The sequence below is a fragment of the Tetrao urogallus genome (assembly GCF_951394365.1).
Source record: "Tetrao urogallus genome assembly, chromosome: 1".
NCBI lineage: Eukaryota > Metazoa > Chordata > Aves > Galliformes > Phasianidae > Tetrao > Tetrao urogallus.
In genome coordinates, this window is record NC_136813.1 from 168362989 (window position 1) to 168378581 (window position 15593).

The 15593-nt window shown below is 39.0% G+C and overlaps 1 protein-coding gene across 1 annotated transcript in view; it reads left to right on the plus strand.

Annotated features, from left to right (window-relative positions):
* Positions 1 to 8541: 8541 nt before the first annotated feature.
* The window catches only part of MDFIC (MyoD family inhibitor domain containing), a gene marked incomplete at both ends in the record, with an annotated part of 44666 nt that continues 37614 nt past the window's right edge, over positions 8542 to 15593 (plus strand). Inside the window, 2 exons of the mRNA XM_079541067.1 lie at positions 8542 to 8874; positions 9217 to 9394. Coding sequence (XP_079397193.1) covers positions 8542 to 8874; positions 9217 to 9394 — 511 coding nt within the window. The remainder of the gene's footprint in view (positions 8875 to 9216; positions 9395 to 15593) is intronic.

The window sequence follows — 15593 nt, forward strand, 5'->3', positions numbered from 1 at the left end:
ACCACTTCACGTTCCAGAACAAATGTTATACCGAAAGAGAATTTGAAGTGTTACAAGACATAAGAAGCAGCAGATGTTATGTGAGAGGGTTTGCTGCTGTTTTTTCTTTTGTATCATAAAGGAAAAAATTATGTATCTATGTGTTTCTCCTACCCTTATGTTTTTGTATGTCTAGCTTCAATTTTATAAATGGAGAAATTGATGACCAACAGCACAGATGCTTCCAAAGATTTAGTTTTTGGATACTAATCCCTGTGCATGTTTTTGCAGTATGATTTGCAATAATTTAAAACTTTTTTTTTTTTTTTAATATTTTATTTGTTAGTATATTTGATTCCATTACTACATCAGGCATAAGGAAGCACATATTGAATAGAAGACACATTCCTACATTGAAAAGACTTTCTTTGCTGCACAGTTTTACCATCACTTTAGTCAATGACTAAACCTGGGCTGTGGGATGAAGAGCATCATGCATACATTTCTGAACTAGTGCTATGTTTTGGATCTCCAAGCTGCTGATGAGTAGGAGAGTTCATACTAGTTTGAGTGCTCTGCAACAGAAATTTTTGATGTAAATCATATTTTTTCCCTTAGGAAAATGACACCGTGGTGATGCTACAGTGTTTTGAGAGAACACTTCAAAAACTCTTCTCTAAATTAGCTACGATTTTTTTCAGAACTATTCACAAATGGTAACATGAGGAGGCAAGACATCATCAGACAGTCAGCAGCATTTACTGTTTTGGAGTGCAGGGTCACCACAGGAGGAAACTCCTACTTACAGCCACAGAACAGACTGATGGTGATGGAAAATGGAGGGGGCTGGAAGTCTCATGTCCTTGCTGCCAGTGACAAATAGCTGAGAAAAAAATGGCAGTACTCTTTGTGTGAAAAAATATTCTGTCTTAATTACATTTATGGTTAAAATAATTAGAAGTATATCTTTGACCCTAGAAACAGGTGTGCAAAACTTAAACTAGTCTGTGTAAAGTATTGGATCAAGTTCAGGATAGGTCCAGTACTACTGAATTAAAAAATCCAACATCTTTTTTTCCATTTTACTAAAACAAAATTGGGCAAAAATTGGAGGAATGGATAGATTTCCAGGACTGGAAAACCAGTGACTCTACTTTGCAGTGAAACCAGCAGTGATACAGTGCTGAGGTTGATTCAATTTTACTTGGCTGTAGGAGATGGTTACCAGAACTTTACTTTTATTATAATAAAACATATTGGATGAAAATACAAACAATTTATTGCAGAGATATAAAAGTCACCTTGGAAAACTACAGAATTTATTTAATTTTTTTTCTGATTCTTGACGATCACAGTAATTTGTGAACTGCTGGCATTTGTATCTTGAAACAATCTGAGACAGAACAGCTAGCACGTTAGAAACCTAAAATAACTGAGTACAAACTATCTTACTTTTATTTACAGTCATAAAAGAAAGAAAAAAACAGCTCAGACCTCAAGATAACTGGTTGTATAAGTTTACTACAGCCTGTTTATAGCTTTTATATGTAAAACAATGTTAAATAAAATTATACTTTAACATTATAACTTTTACAGTATTTTCATTAATACTTTAAAATGGTTAAAACAAACCACAGAAAGAAGAAAAGAGAAATGGAGAAATTTGTACATGGCAATAGCCTTCCTCACTATACTAAAATGTAACCATTTATTTTAAAGGAAATCACTAAAATTCCACTGATTTTATGTACATACACACACACACTCTCTCTCTCTCTGATATGTAACAGACATTACACATTGTACCAGGGAGTATAACCACACCCATCATTCAGTGGGTAGGAACATATCTCCATAAGCATGATCTGAAGGTGCTGCATGCGTGGGACTTTTTGATTCTAATCTGAGTTTTCCAATTTTATTATTATTTTAGATGAGATGTTATAATGTTTATCTGTAAGGGCATAAATATTTAATTCTTACATGGTTTTCAGTTTATACTTGCCATTAATTGCCAAAACGCCTATCTGCACACATTTGGAACTAATATCTGCATTAGTATAAAACCCATGAAATACTTCTCAGTACTGCTTACTAAAGTAATACACTGAAAATATTTAAAAGCTATTACTTGTCACTCTGCACCATGGATGCTATCTAGTTCTTGAAAAATGTAGGTAATTTCCTCTTCACTCTTTCTGGTTATTCCAGTTAGTCTACAGAATGAGGTGGGACAAAGCCAAGTCTTCTCTAGATTTTCTTTTGCTTCCTGCGAAAAACCCCCATCCTGTGGGAACAGACACAGAACTGTAGTAGACCTGGACTCAAGATTCCAAGATCTGTAGTACTTTCATTTAGATAACAAGAAACTGAAGCAGAAGACTTTATTTACTTCCCTGCCTTTTTTTTCCATCTTTATTTGCATAGGATGCCAGGATATTCATTTATTGATGCAGAAAAAAAACAATTGTTGATTCAAAAATCATCATATTTTGTGATGTAGAAGAAAGAGCCTTTTCCAATCCAGACTGCTGACTGGGTTAGGAGAAGAACTGTATGTATACTTAGTATTCAAATAAGCACTTGATGCTAAGACCTTAGTCCAGTCACTTACAAGGATGCCAAAATGAGAAATGGAAAGCACGTATTCAGGCAATTAAAAAAAACAGTATTTTGATTATAATTAGCAGATAGGAGAAAAATAGTGGAGAAAGAGATATCGTGAAATATTTTACTTTAAGAAAGCCATAGTTTGAAGAATTTTTGCAAGTGGATTTATTTATTTATCTATTTGTTTGCTTGTTTGTTTGTTTATTGTGAGTTGTAAAGACCAGGGTGAGAAACTACTGTGCACAGCTTTGAGTGAGAAGCATGAGCAAATAATTTCTGCTTGTAAGTAGAGAAACAATTTTTTCTCAAAGATTCCATTGTGCTTTCAGCATTAAGGACTCAAAATATGCAAGTGCATTCTGTTGTTAACATATAGTAGCAGCATGCATGCTGGAGGTTCCAAAGGAGCTTTTATAAATATGCTCCAAATACGCCATTAGGAATAATATGCAATACATAACTAAGACCATTCTGTATTACAGAGCTGTAACACAGATGCACAATATCTTTAATATCTGATCCATAGCATACTGACATCTCCAAAGCAACAACTGTACTGTACTGTGCATTATGAATTCGTATTGAAGGTGCACAAATTTAGCTAAATGTTTAGAGATCTCTGGATGTGATTCCATGATGTCATACAGCAAAGTAGCATACCGTCTTTTGTTTCACTGCATTATTTACTTATATGTAAAATATGCTTGTTCAAATATTTTTCTTTTTAATATAATTGGGAAGGATTGATTAGGTATTCAGTTTATATGGGATTTTTTTTTTTTTTTTTTTTTTTTAAATTCTAGGAATGGTATTTTTGCAAACCTCATTTGATATTGACAGTTAGTTTGGTAGTGCTGAGAAATGATAATGTAAGTTTTATGAATACTCACAATTGTTAAGAATGTGCATAAAATACTAAGGTAGAATAATGCCAGATGAAGATACTGCCCAGCTCGCAGAAGCCTTGCTAACTCGGTTTTCTTTCACCTGTTATAAACAAAGCTTCTGGGACCAGGTCTAATGTAGTTCTGTGTCTATGCCACAGGATGGGGATTTCCCCCAGGAATTAAAAGAAAAGCTGGGGAAGACTTGGCTTCGTCCCACCTTATCCTGTAGACTAACTGGAATAACCAGAAAGAGTGAGGACGAAATTACCTACATCATTTCAAGACTCGGTGTCCATGCTGTTTAGGTAAATTCAGTAAGCTATTCTAAATTTATTAAATCTCTATGTATTCCATGTTCCTACATTTTGTATTTAGTTAGCCACAATTTTTAATCCATATTCACTTAAACTGCTTAACTATCCTATTAACTCAAGAGATGGTGTTGTCCATCGCTTCTCTTTGCGGAGATGATCTGTAACGTCAAAAGAAATTCCAAATAATCTTGAATGCACTGAAGAGTCTGAATAGCCTCTGAAGTGTTTGAAGCGTTCACTTCTGCTGAATTTCAAGTTTCTTCTGAAGAATTAAATAAGTTTTTTATTAAGGTGCAATATTAACTGCAAAGTGAAAAGCTGAGTAACTGAAAAGAATATATGCAAATAAATTATATGTTGCAATCCAACAGATTTAATTTTAATTGAATATTGAATATTTCTTTGTCACTTATTTGTAGGAATGTAATAAATTATAGTTGCCGTTTTGTTGTGATGAAACATCATTTTGCAGGCCTCAATACATGATCTGCTACTTTTTCATGTGAGATCTATTACTTGCCTGAGTGAGCTACTTGCTTGAGCTTGCTAAGCAATAGCTGAAACTACCATAAACCATATCATGTGATGTGCTTCGCCCTAAGTAGGATAAAGCTTGCTGAGCTGCATTCATCTTTCATAGAACTCCTTTGGCTTCACCAAAGTTACATCAGGAATAATTCTTCTCAATATATTTTGTTTCATTTTACAATTTATCAATTTTAATGAAATCTTTGCTATACTATTTCACAGAAAATAGTTCATTATAAATAGGAAATCAGCACAGTGAAGAAGGATGTATCTTGCCTTGCCTTGCCTTGCCTTGCCTTGCCTTCCCTTCCTTTCCCTTTTTTTTAAAATTCATATTTACTTTAACTGTAATTCTAATTGCCAGCTTGAGTCTGAACAAAGCAACCATTAAGCCTCACATTCTTTTTCTCCCCACTGAGAAGTCCATCCCGTGGCAGAGAAACACTAGGCCTGGGCAAGAATCATTTATGGTAGAAAGACTTCTTCCTCCAAATGGCAGAGTGCAGCATTACTGGAGTTAATTGCTTCTCTGCATTTCTTGACTCTATTTCTGATTGTGGAAGGACTTAAATCTGTATGCCTCCAATTTCATTTTGGCATCCTAGTGTTTATTTTTCTCTCTGTGCTCTATGGAGATGGATTTCCTTGGAATAGAAGGGATTGGTTGCCCTGCTATGACCAGCTGATGTTTGAAGTGCTGTCAATCCCACTGTATTTCAGTGGTTGTGTTTTAGGGAGTACAAAACCTAATCTAAAACAATCTGCAGGCAGAATCCAGCTATTTGTGGCTTCTAAAGACATTTTGGAGAAGGGTAATATACAAACTAGGCCATGAAAACCAAGAACCCAACCAGTTCAGGCATGCTAATATCCTTCAAATTGCCCTTCAGTGTGTTTCTTTTCTGCTGAACTTCTTATATTACATATATTCTTGATTTCAATATAAATTAAAATGAATTTTTAAACTTAATTTGAAATGCTGTTATTTTATAACATAGCTTATCTTTAAAACTAACTCTTTTTTTTTATCCCTCTCAACTATAGCAGTCTTTCCATTTTGGTGTTGCCACACTACAACTACTGGCAGAGAGCCTGCCAGTATCCCACTAGTGAAAATAGTTGTGAAGTTTAAAATAATAAACATATGCTAGAAATGCTTTTTACAAAATTGAGAATTATGCTTTTAAGTATAGGAGAAGGATGATTTGAGCTCACAGGTACTAAAGTACTAGCTATCAGTCATGGATTTACTATTTTTGTTCATCTTTCAGAAACCTGAAAGTTACATGGAATGTTAAGGACATAAAATCTTTGCACTTTCCCCTGCTCTTGTTGACAGAAGAAGGGCAACATCTGTATAAGAGTAATCTTAAGGAAATAAAGGTATGGGGAGCAAATCCAGGCAGCTACACCTGTACCGATCCAACTATTCAACAATCGCTCCTCTTTACCATGTAAGCAGTAATATTTCTTTGAAGCTATACACAAACTTTCTGCAGCATTGCTGAGAAAAGTAACTCTGCTAGCCAGAACTTCCTCTTTAAGAAACTGATATTCAAAAAAATTCAGACTGAAATTTTTACTTGGAAAACTAAAGCTAAAATACAGCTTAAGGTTTTAACAATGTAAGTAAAAATATCCTAAAATTTGGAGCAGTTTATTTTGGGATGTAATGGATTTAGTTTAAATAACAACTTGTGTCTTTCTAAAATACTTTCACTTAGTAATGAGCCTTATTTTGGTTGGAGGTGATATCTATTTTATGTCTTGTGTGGAGGTCAGTTTTGTCCTGAAGACATATGACTGTGTTTTGCATTTTGTGCACTTTTAATAGGATTTTGTTTTCCAGAAATGTTCAATAAGGAAAGAAACACAGAGAAGGCTTTTAGAAAACTTTTACCTGACTACAAACCATACTTACTGCATTAAAAATGTTTTGAGCTTACCTTCACATTCACCTCCCAGATCTGCCATTATGATCTTGAAAAGCATACCTGAATTTTCTAATCTAGCAATGAGGTGGTGGAGTCACCGACCCTGGGGGTGTTCAAGGAAAGACTGGATGTTGTGTTGATGGACATGATTTAGTGGGAGTTATTGGTAATAGGTGAACGGTTGGACTGGATGATCTTTTAGGTCTTTTCCAACCTTGGTGATTGATTCTATGATTCTATGAATGAAAGAGTGTAGAGGAATAGTGCAACAACCTGTACCCTGACTCCTGTAGTAAGATCTGTTGCGTCTCATGTTTGTAATATACTTGAGGGGCTGCTGTTAGGCTGCCCACTCCCTCAGAAGTTTTAATAATAGTTAAACTTTAAAAAACAGTATGAAACAATCAGTTTAGATTAGCAGTGTTAGGCTGCCAGGAGTGTGCCATATTGTTGGCTTCTGCCAATGAACTTTGCCTACCTGCGGTATCTCACTAACAGTGACCACATCTGGATCTATCTTTTCACAATCAGTAAAACAACTGTGGTACAAGCAGCACCACAGCTTTTCAATGTAGTTGAATGTGTTGCACAGTATTTTTAATGTTATTTCAGTGAACTGAACTTTTTGCATATTGAATTATCTGAACTTGTTTTATTTGATTTTACTTGGGCTTATTGTACACTGCATCAATGGCAGTACGGCAACATCATCTGAAGATCCAATTCAGCACATTCATTAGGTTGTTTCAATCTCTATATAGGCAGCTACCTTCAGCAGAACCTTTACACAGTGAGTTCATGCCATCATCTTTTTGAAAAAGATAAACTGAACACCAAGACATTCACCATGTGTGTGTTATAGATAAGGTTAAAAAAAAATCAACCATAAAACCTGCATGGTATCTGCTAGATAGACATGTATTATCCAATGAAACATTTTGAAGGCAGGGTGTGGCCGGCTAAGTTGTTGCTCCTCCCACTGTTCTGTGCTGTTTCCCAGTTTCAGAGGGAAAAACACAGGCTTGGACGTTGAGGATGAGTCATAACCGCTCTTCTGCTACTGACTCACTTGTGAGTTTGAGGTAAGTCCTTCTACCTTATGCCTGAAGTGCTCTGCCTTCAGGGCAGCGAGGAGAGAAGCAGCTGTTGTATACTGGTGCTGTGGAAAGTTATGCAATGTCTTCTTAGATGAGAGGTGCAGATATTGATACCCACATTATTATTAAGCAATGCAATATAAGTTTGTGTACACTAAATGGAATTTTTACTTGGCTTCTTCTGGACATAGTGCACTTTTTTTTCCATTATATCATGAAAAAGCTTAAAGAAATATTACATTGTACCAAAGAACATCTTAGTTTACTGAAATACTTAAAAATGATCGTATTTCTCGGCAGAAAATATATAAACCTGAAATAGCATTTCTTATTAGTTGCATCACACTTACCTCTTGCACCAATAGTGACCAATAATAAAGCTGAACAGTGATGGCTTTTGCAATTAGAACAGGCCCTGAAGTGGGTGGTGTCCCAAAGGAAATGGCTCCTACTCAGGTATTTACGCTGTACAGTCAGTATGTGAGCATTGCAGGGAAATGCTCAGCTTTAAGAAGAAAACTCTTAATATCTGACCACATTACTTAGTACTTATGATATCAGAAGCAATAACCATCAGTTCTCTTTTCCCATGTTAGGATGCAGCCAAATTTATAACTTGGCTATTTTTAATTCCCAGTTCCAACTTCCTAGAAGGTACCTGCTTGTCCACTGTGATGGGAGACAGCAGTAAAGCATCTTCACTAAATCATGCTAGAATTTCTATCTTTTAAAGAAATTACAGACTAAAGATGAACATGTAATAAGAGAGGTGTACAGAGCTGCAGTAGGATGTGCAAGATATCTTAATGTACGGGTACATTGGTGCATAGTGGCAACACTCCACAGTGTGGGCAGCAGCAGAGCATAAGCCAACCAAACCAATTGGTGTAATGGGAAAGAAATGTGTTTAGAGAACCACAGGTAAGGCTGCTAGGCAGGTACTAGCGGAAGGAGTGGTTTGCTTTCTGGGTTTCTGCATCTGAAAAATACTTGTCCAGTCCTTCCTCCTCACATACCCGTGCTGTGGGCAGAGGCACACAGGCCAGGACAGGTGTGAGGGGCGGCAGGCCGGGCAGGCAGCAGAGCCCACAGCCCTGACCAGGCTACCGGGCTGCCAGCTTTCTGAGGCGCGACGGGGTGAAGGCAAACAGTAACCACCGCAACGCACAACTTCTGAGGCAGCGGCTGCACCATGAGAAGTGCCTCAGCCAAACCCTACAGCTGCAAGCACTGTCCAGGCATGAAAGCCTTCCTTTCAGGGTGGCGGTTGGTTTTTTTTTTTTTTTTTTTTTCCCCTTTCTCCCTATTTCTGCCTGACGGGTTTCAGCCTCCCGGGGACTTCCCGTGGCGGGAGGCCCGGCTGGGGGCGGGGGGCGGCCCAGCCCGCGGCCCGGCGCTGGCGGGCGGCGGGACACGCACAGCGGCCGCCCCGAGCCGCGCTCGCCGCCAGCCGGAGTGGGATGTTTCATCGTCCGGAAATGATGGCAAAGCAGTGACTGCGGCGGCGGGGGGCGAGTGCGGGTGCGTGAGTGCACGCGTGTGCCCGGGGGAAGGCCCGTGGGGCGCGCGAGGCGGCGGGCGCCGGGGGAGCGGGGACGCGGAGGGGGGCCGGGCTGCGCGGCGGAGCGGGAGGAAATGCGGAGGTAGGGCGCGCCCCTCCGCACCGCATGGGGCCCCGCGCCCTCCGGCTGCCGGGCCGCCGCCGCCGCCCTCCCCCTCGCCCGCGGCCGCCGCCCCCCGGTCCCGCGGGTGTCGCCGCGGGGGGCGGGCGGCGCGCCTGGCCGCGAAGTTGCCGCCGCTTCGTCGCTGTCCCTCCGCAGTCCCGCGCCCCGAGCCGTGAGTTTTCTGCGTAGAACGCGCTAACGAGTCCTTTCGCGTGCTTGTTCCTGCAGGGTGGCGTGTTAGTTCGGCTGGAGGGAGTGCAGACTCTGCGCTACTCGGTGAGAGCTGGCAGATGTCCCAAGTGAAGGAACCTTTTCCTCCAGGGCCTGAAGGGCCAGAGCGGGCTCCGAGTGACGGCGGCGCTTTGATCTCGCTCCCTCGAGGTGAGTCGCTTTAAAGTTTCTCGGTAATTGTTGCGCCTTTTATTTGAATGATGCGTTTACTGACTCGTTCTGTGGGTTTTAACCCCTCGCTGCTCCCCGCTCCTGGCCCCTCTTGGGTGTACCTCTGTAACACTTTTACTACCCCGCCTTTATTGTTTTAGCCAGAAATATTCTATGTAAAAAACGCAAAATGGGAAGAAGTAAAGGATGCACTGATGTCAGCGCTGCTTCTCACTGCTTGAAAAACTGCAGTCACTGAGAGGCAGATGCTGCTCCTTGAAACCGCCTCCTCATTGCTCAGCTTTGGCGTTTGCTTTTTGGAGCTCCTTGCCAAGCTCTTCTTCTCAGCCCTGCAATGAGTTGAGAAGGGCAGTCTTGGGCCAGCATTGCTGCGCAGGTGGGAGGGCACACTCCTGTTTCTCCTCTTAGTTTATGTTGGTGCTGCGCCTAATGCCTGTTCATAGACTGTTCACATGTTTTGTGTTTACTGCTCAACTGTTCTTCAGAAGCGTGTTCATCATAGCGAGAAATTCTTCAAACTGTGTGCAGTTTGCACTTGCACAGAGTATATTGATGCTCTGATCACCTTCATGTAGAGGAGTTTGACAAGGTGTTCTGTAGGTTGTCCTCAAAGCAGGGCAGTGTGTTTGCCTGCTGAGTTCTGGCCTGTGAAGATGAGACTTATTTCTTTTCTTGCATTTACAGCTACTGCTTTGTTTTTCAGAGTTCTGACAGCAGTTTTTTGCCTCTGAAGAACAGACAAATAAGGTTGTTCAAAGGCTGTGACTTTATACATAAGAGGTTAACTTAGCAGAGCCTGGTAACTCGGTTGTGCAACAGCGGATTAAAGATGCAGCCTCTGCTTTTGTAACGTGGAAAATCAATAGCTGTGTGAAATCAAAGTTGAAGACTCATTTGAGAAACCAGAAAGTATCTGCAGCAAAGTTTTTTCTTTTTTTAAAAAAAAAAAAAAAGTCTGGCAGGGAGACATATTAAATTGGCTTATACTTATCTTATTGTTTTGGTTTTGTTGTTTTTTTTTTTTTGTCCTGGAGAATGACTCATAACTTCTAAACAGTAAAAAAAAATAATGAAAGAAGATCAGATACAGAAGATCAGGCGGAACAGAACTCTCAGAATCACGTTTTGGCCAGAAAAGAACAGTATTTGTGATACATGTTTATTTTCCACACTTTTCTCTGTCATGTGATCCAATGGCCACCCTGGTTAAATGCATTGTGTAGGCCATACATCAGAGTAAGGGGAGTTTCAAGCCAGTGAGCGAAGTAGCCTAGAGAACAGTCTTCTTACAGTACCACTTTGAATTGTGTTTTAACTATGAAATAAAGTTGTATATGGTTCAATTTCCATAAGATTTTCAATACCTGCTCTTTCTTCTTATGGAAAGTAAGGAGAAGAGCAGCGGCCTGCACACAGACAAGTTCTGTTCAGAGCCTGAAAGGCACAGCTTCAGCTCAGAGCTGTCAAAGTGAAAGGTTGTAGAGTGACTTTCAGGGATCACTAAGGTACAAAGTAGTGTAATGTGTTGACTCAGGTTTGCTCACTGGCCACACCTTTCAAGGCACATACTCAGTTTTAAGGGACATGCATAGTTCACAGAAAGATAAAGCCTTTTTCATTTTTTTTTACTCAGTTCAGCGTTGAGATGTGCCTTTTAAAAAAAAAAAATTCTAGTGAACTTAGATTTAAGGATAACTGTGGATATTTGTTGCTTTTTTCAAGTCTAATTCTGTTGGGGAAATGGGGGTGGAAAGAGGAAGAGGTGAGTTCATAACATTTCCAGTCTATATTCCAGCATTTCTGTTGTCAGCTTTGCAGTGTGTGGTTACAGGGTTAGGTAGTTGAGATATTCCAGGACTGAAGATCTCAGATAATATATCTGGAACTTTCAACACCCTGCAGCACTTTCTGTACCATCCCACAGGACACACAAAGTATACTGACTACTGTAGAATTTGGGAATAATTGTAAAAGCTGTGGCTGAAATTTTCATTATTTCTGAAAATGGGCTAGAGTTGTAGTAAGTTGAAATAATTACTAATTTACTTGGAATCATCTCCTAATAGATAGCTGATGACTCCTTATATTTACAATGACATCTTTTTGGTTTCTGTCCACCTAGGAATAAAAATTCTTTAATCAGAAAAAAATAATTTACATATAGCAAAGTTTCAAGCACACCCTAATGACCAAGAATTTCTGTTTGATAGCAGCATACTTTAACATGTGTTCTATATTTGTCTATCTGCTGTAGATATCTTGCATCCTGAGAACAAACTTCTGTTTTCTTCTGAAGTTTGGTGACGTGTCATAAAAAAATCCAAATTTCGAGGTGCTCGTTTTGTTTGCTCTCATAAGTATTCAGATGCTGAAACCTAACTGTTCTTTTTCATAAAAGGAAAAGAAACTAACTGAACTGTAAATACTCAGCAAATAACTATGCTACAATGTGGAGGAAACAAACAAAAGAACTTCACTTTGGGTTGAGATTCAGCTTGGCCTACAGAGGTGGCGTTCTCTGACTTTCTCAACTTGAGAGAACGTTCATGCATTGCCTTAAGCAATAGACTCTCTTGTCTTCTCCACTGCCACTGCTCTTTTTCAGTTCATTTTATGATTTAACGCATACATAAATATTTCTGAGAATCTTTGGACTTTGCCCCTCCATACTGTGAGAGATAGTTGATGAAATAGTGCTCTTTTTTGGCAATATCAATATTCGGTTTCAGTCTTTAAACTATTATTTGTGTGAAAAGTGTGCAGCTGAAAGAGGACGACAGATTTAACCTAATTTCTGCAAACACTGGGTTTGTGTTTTGCCACGTCCTTGCAGAAGTGTAAGTGTAGTTGTGAGCTGTTGTTCAAGATTTTGCTCACGTCATCTCTGCTTTTCTGGGCTCCATAGGCCTTAGAATCATAGAATCAAAATATGACTACGTCTACCTGTGTGCAGTACAACGCAGTCAGAATGCATAGTGTCTATATCAGTTTACTTTGACTGTGATCAAGTATTTTCAGCACTGGCAAATGCCAGAATAGTTCAGCATCCCTAAGCAAGGAATTTGATGATTTGTGACCAGCAGCCTTTCTGCTTTAAGGAGAACATTCTGTATATTAGAGGTCACACCATGGTTATTGCTTGGACTATGGGTAGACTTCTTCCATTAAATCCTCTGCATTTGAATAAACCAGAGAGTACAAGAGAGAACTTTCAACAAACATGGAACTATATTTTGGGAATCAAGCCACATTTTAGAAGATGCAACAGTATCATCTATGAAGTATTTGGAACGCTTCTACTTTTGCCCATTATCAACTGACTGAGTAGAATAACATGTCAATTAATATTTAACTTTCTGAATTTACAAACAATCTAAAGAAATGAAGAAAAAAAATGATAATCCCACAAACTATTAGAAATTTCTAATAGCCATTTATACAATGGAAATCATTAGGTTTCTTTATTAGGTGATGGGTGTGTATGGCTGAGTCTAGTAGAAGTACTAAGAGATTCTGTAAGTGGGTGTTCTCTCCTGTGCAAATCACGTCACTGTTGCTGAGTGGAGATGCAGTTATGGTTTGGTGCCTGAAGAAACCATATACAGCAGTATTAGTTCATTCAGAACCTCCATCCAGAAAATCACAAGAACAGTGTTCTCTTCTTCAGCGATGTGATTCAAACCCCTTAGTATTCTGTGTCTTCAACTGTTTTCATGACCAGGAGCACTACAGCGCTAGGTAAGATGAGGTGACAGAAAACTCACTCTGGGAACGTCTTGAAGCAACACCTATAAGTGTCACTGTGACTGTTGCGCTTTACTAGCAATGCCCCAATGTTGAGAGTAATGGATTTTCGTTTTAATGGCTAAGTTATACACACAAATTGCTCAAATCTAGGAAGGGTTTGCCCTATTTGAGTTTCTACTTAATGTGAAGAGAATTTAGAGAATCTGTGTTAATTAGTTGTATAGTTTTCTGTCAGCAGTAAAGCATTTATTAAACGTTACTGACTAAAGTACCTGAAACTTCCAGAGTTGTCTGACTCTAGCTAGTCAAAATAATACACTTCTGCTTTCAGTTTCATGTGCATGCAGTTCCAGTAAAGTGATTCATGTCTACATGGGTGTGATAGACTTGTATTTCACAGAGCTGACTGTTAAGGTCTTGCATCAAATTTGAAATATTTTTGTTCCATCTCATAGGCAAGCTTTATATTGCAGTCATGTTTCTCAAATTCTATTTCAGACCTTCAGAAGTTAGTCTTCACTTTAAAACACTTGATTTTTCTTCCTGTTAAGTAGTATCCAGCAATGACCATGTCTGTGCTAGTGTTTTCGATCAGTAGTGCTGTTTTGAACTGAACACCCTGTTCACCCCTGCTTTGATTTGCTTTCTTGGGGAGTGACCTGGGCTGGATTCCTTTTAAACTAAACAATCTGGAAGATGTACTGTAGGAATGTGCCTGATGCACCCTAGCCAAGAAATGATCTTGAGACTAGAGTACTAGTCTAGAGTGTGTAGGTTGCTCCAAAAGTAATGCCTCCTATTTATTTCTGTGGATTTACAACGAAGACAAAGAATACAGTGACACTAGTTGATACAGAAAAGTCTCAGCTAAAAAATGATGTTTTTCAACATAGTCACCACCATTAGCTCTTTATTTTCACTTGTGATGAACAAGAGCCTGCATGCTGTGCTCCTAAAAGTCTGCATCAGCAGAGGTGACCCACTGTCAGTGTCACCACTGCTGAACCACCACCCACTGCCTCACTGTGCTCACATCCGCTGTTTGGTCTCCATAAATATTCATCAAGCATCAACGAATCTAAATGGACACAATTTTTTCCACATGCAGGAATTCATTGACACACCTTTTCTTCATACACCCTTCCATGTCAGACGCTGCTAAGGAATGTTGATGGGATGGTTCAATCCTTACTGCCATACCACCAACATTTGCCTCAGACATTGTGGGCTGATATAATAAAATAGGAGGCATTACTTTTGGGTCAGCCTTTATGCATCCCAGCAGTGTCATATCTAGGTGTTTAAATAAGCTTTACCTCATGCTTCCATCATTCTTCTGTCCTTATATAGTGATAGTGTTGAGTTCCTGAATGAGTTTCTGCATTCTTCATGGTGGTCAGCTATGCAAGTCCATTCTGCTTGTTCCTGCATCCTTGATGAGAATGATGCACTCAGGTTTCCAGAAGGCTTTCCCAGCAGCTGCTTTTACTTTATTTGGTGCTGCCTCCCATAGTGTTGGTGAACAGAAAATGAATGCCATAACAACAAAGCCTTTAGTTGTGACAGCTGCAGGATTTTTAACTTTTTTTGTCTACCACACCCCTATATCAGTATGTGAACTTTGAACTAGTTTCTGAAGTCAAGTTTGTCATGTTGCAGTTCTAGCAATTTTCATCATTCAGCTTTTTGAAAGAGAGGGCTATATCAGTTTATGGTATTATGTGTCATATAATGAATAGAAATCAGCTGCCTGTGACAGTATGAGGTTATCTGACACACTCAATATGGGAAGTCAATTTCATTTTTTTGCTTGTGGAGGAGTTGGATAGTACATAGTTTCTATGCATGAAGGTATGTTTCTATGTTTAATATCTCAGTCTTGCTGTAGCTGTGTTTGAACTCATTGGGACACATTTCTGTGTGAGCTCTAGAGAGACGGTAGGTGGTTGGAGACAGCTGGAAGGTAAAGATATGAATCAACAAGCACTTAAAGAAGGAGAGGTGGGTATTTGTCAAAGACTGAGGTGTGTCTTTCAAATGCACATCCTTTACCTGTTTTTATTTTGTGTTTTCTGTCAGTTTGCACGCTAATGAAACCAAAACTGAACTTAAAAATCAATATTGCAGTCATTTGCGACTGCAAATACAAAGATTTATTCCATGAAATATGTATGTATTGCTGTGTAGTTCTAGAAAAAAATATAAAAAGATTGTGGTACAGTGAATTACTGTAGCATAAAAAAAATTTATATATGCTTTAATAATTCCAAATAACTCAGAAGTAAGAGTTCACTTTATTCATTTATTTCATGAAACACATTTTTAGATGTGAATCAAGTTTTTAATTTTTATCTTGTCCATAACATAGATATGATTTAGATTGTTAATTGTCCCTTTGGCCTCCATGTTCCTTCTTTTCCTTATTTAAACC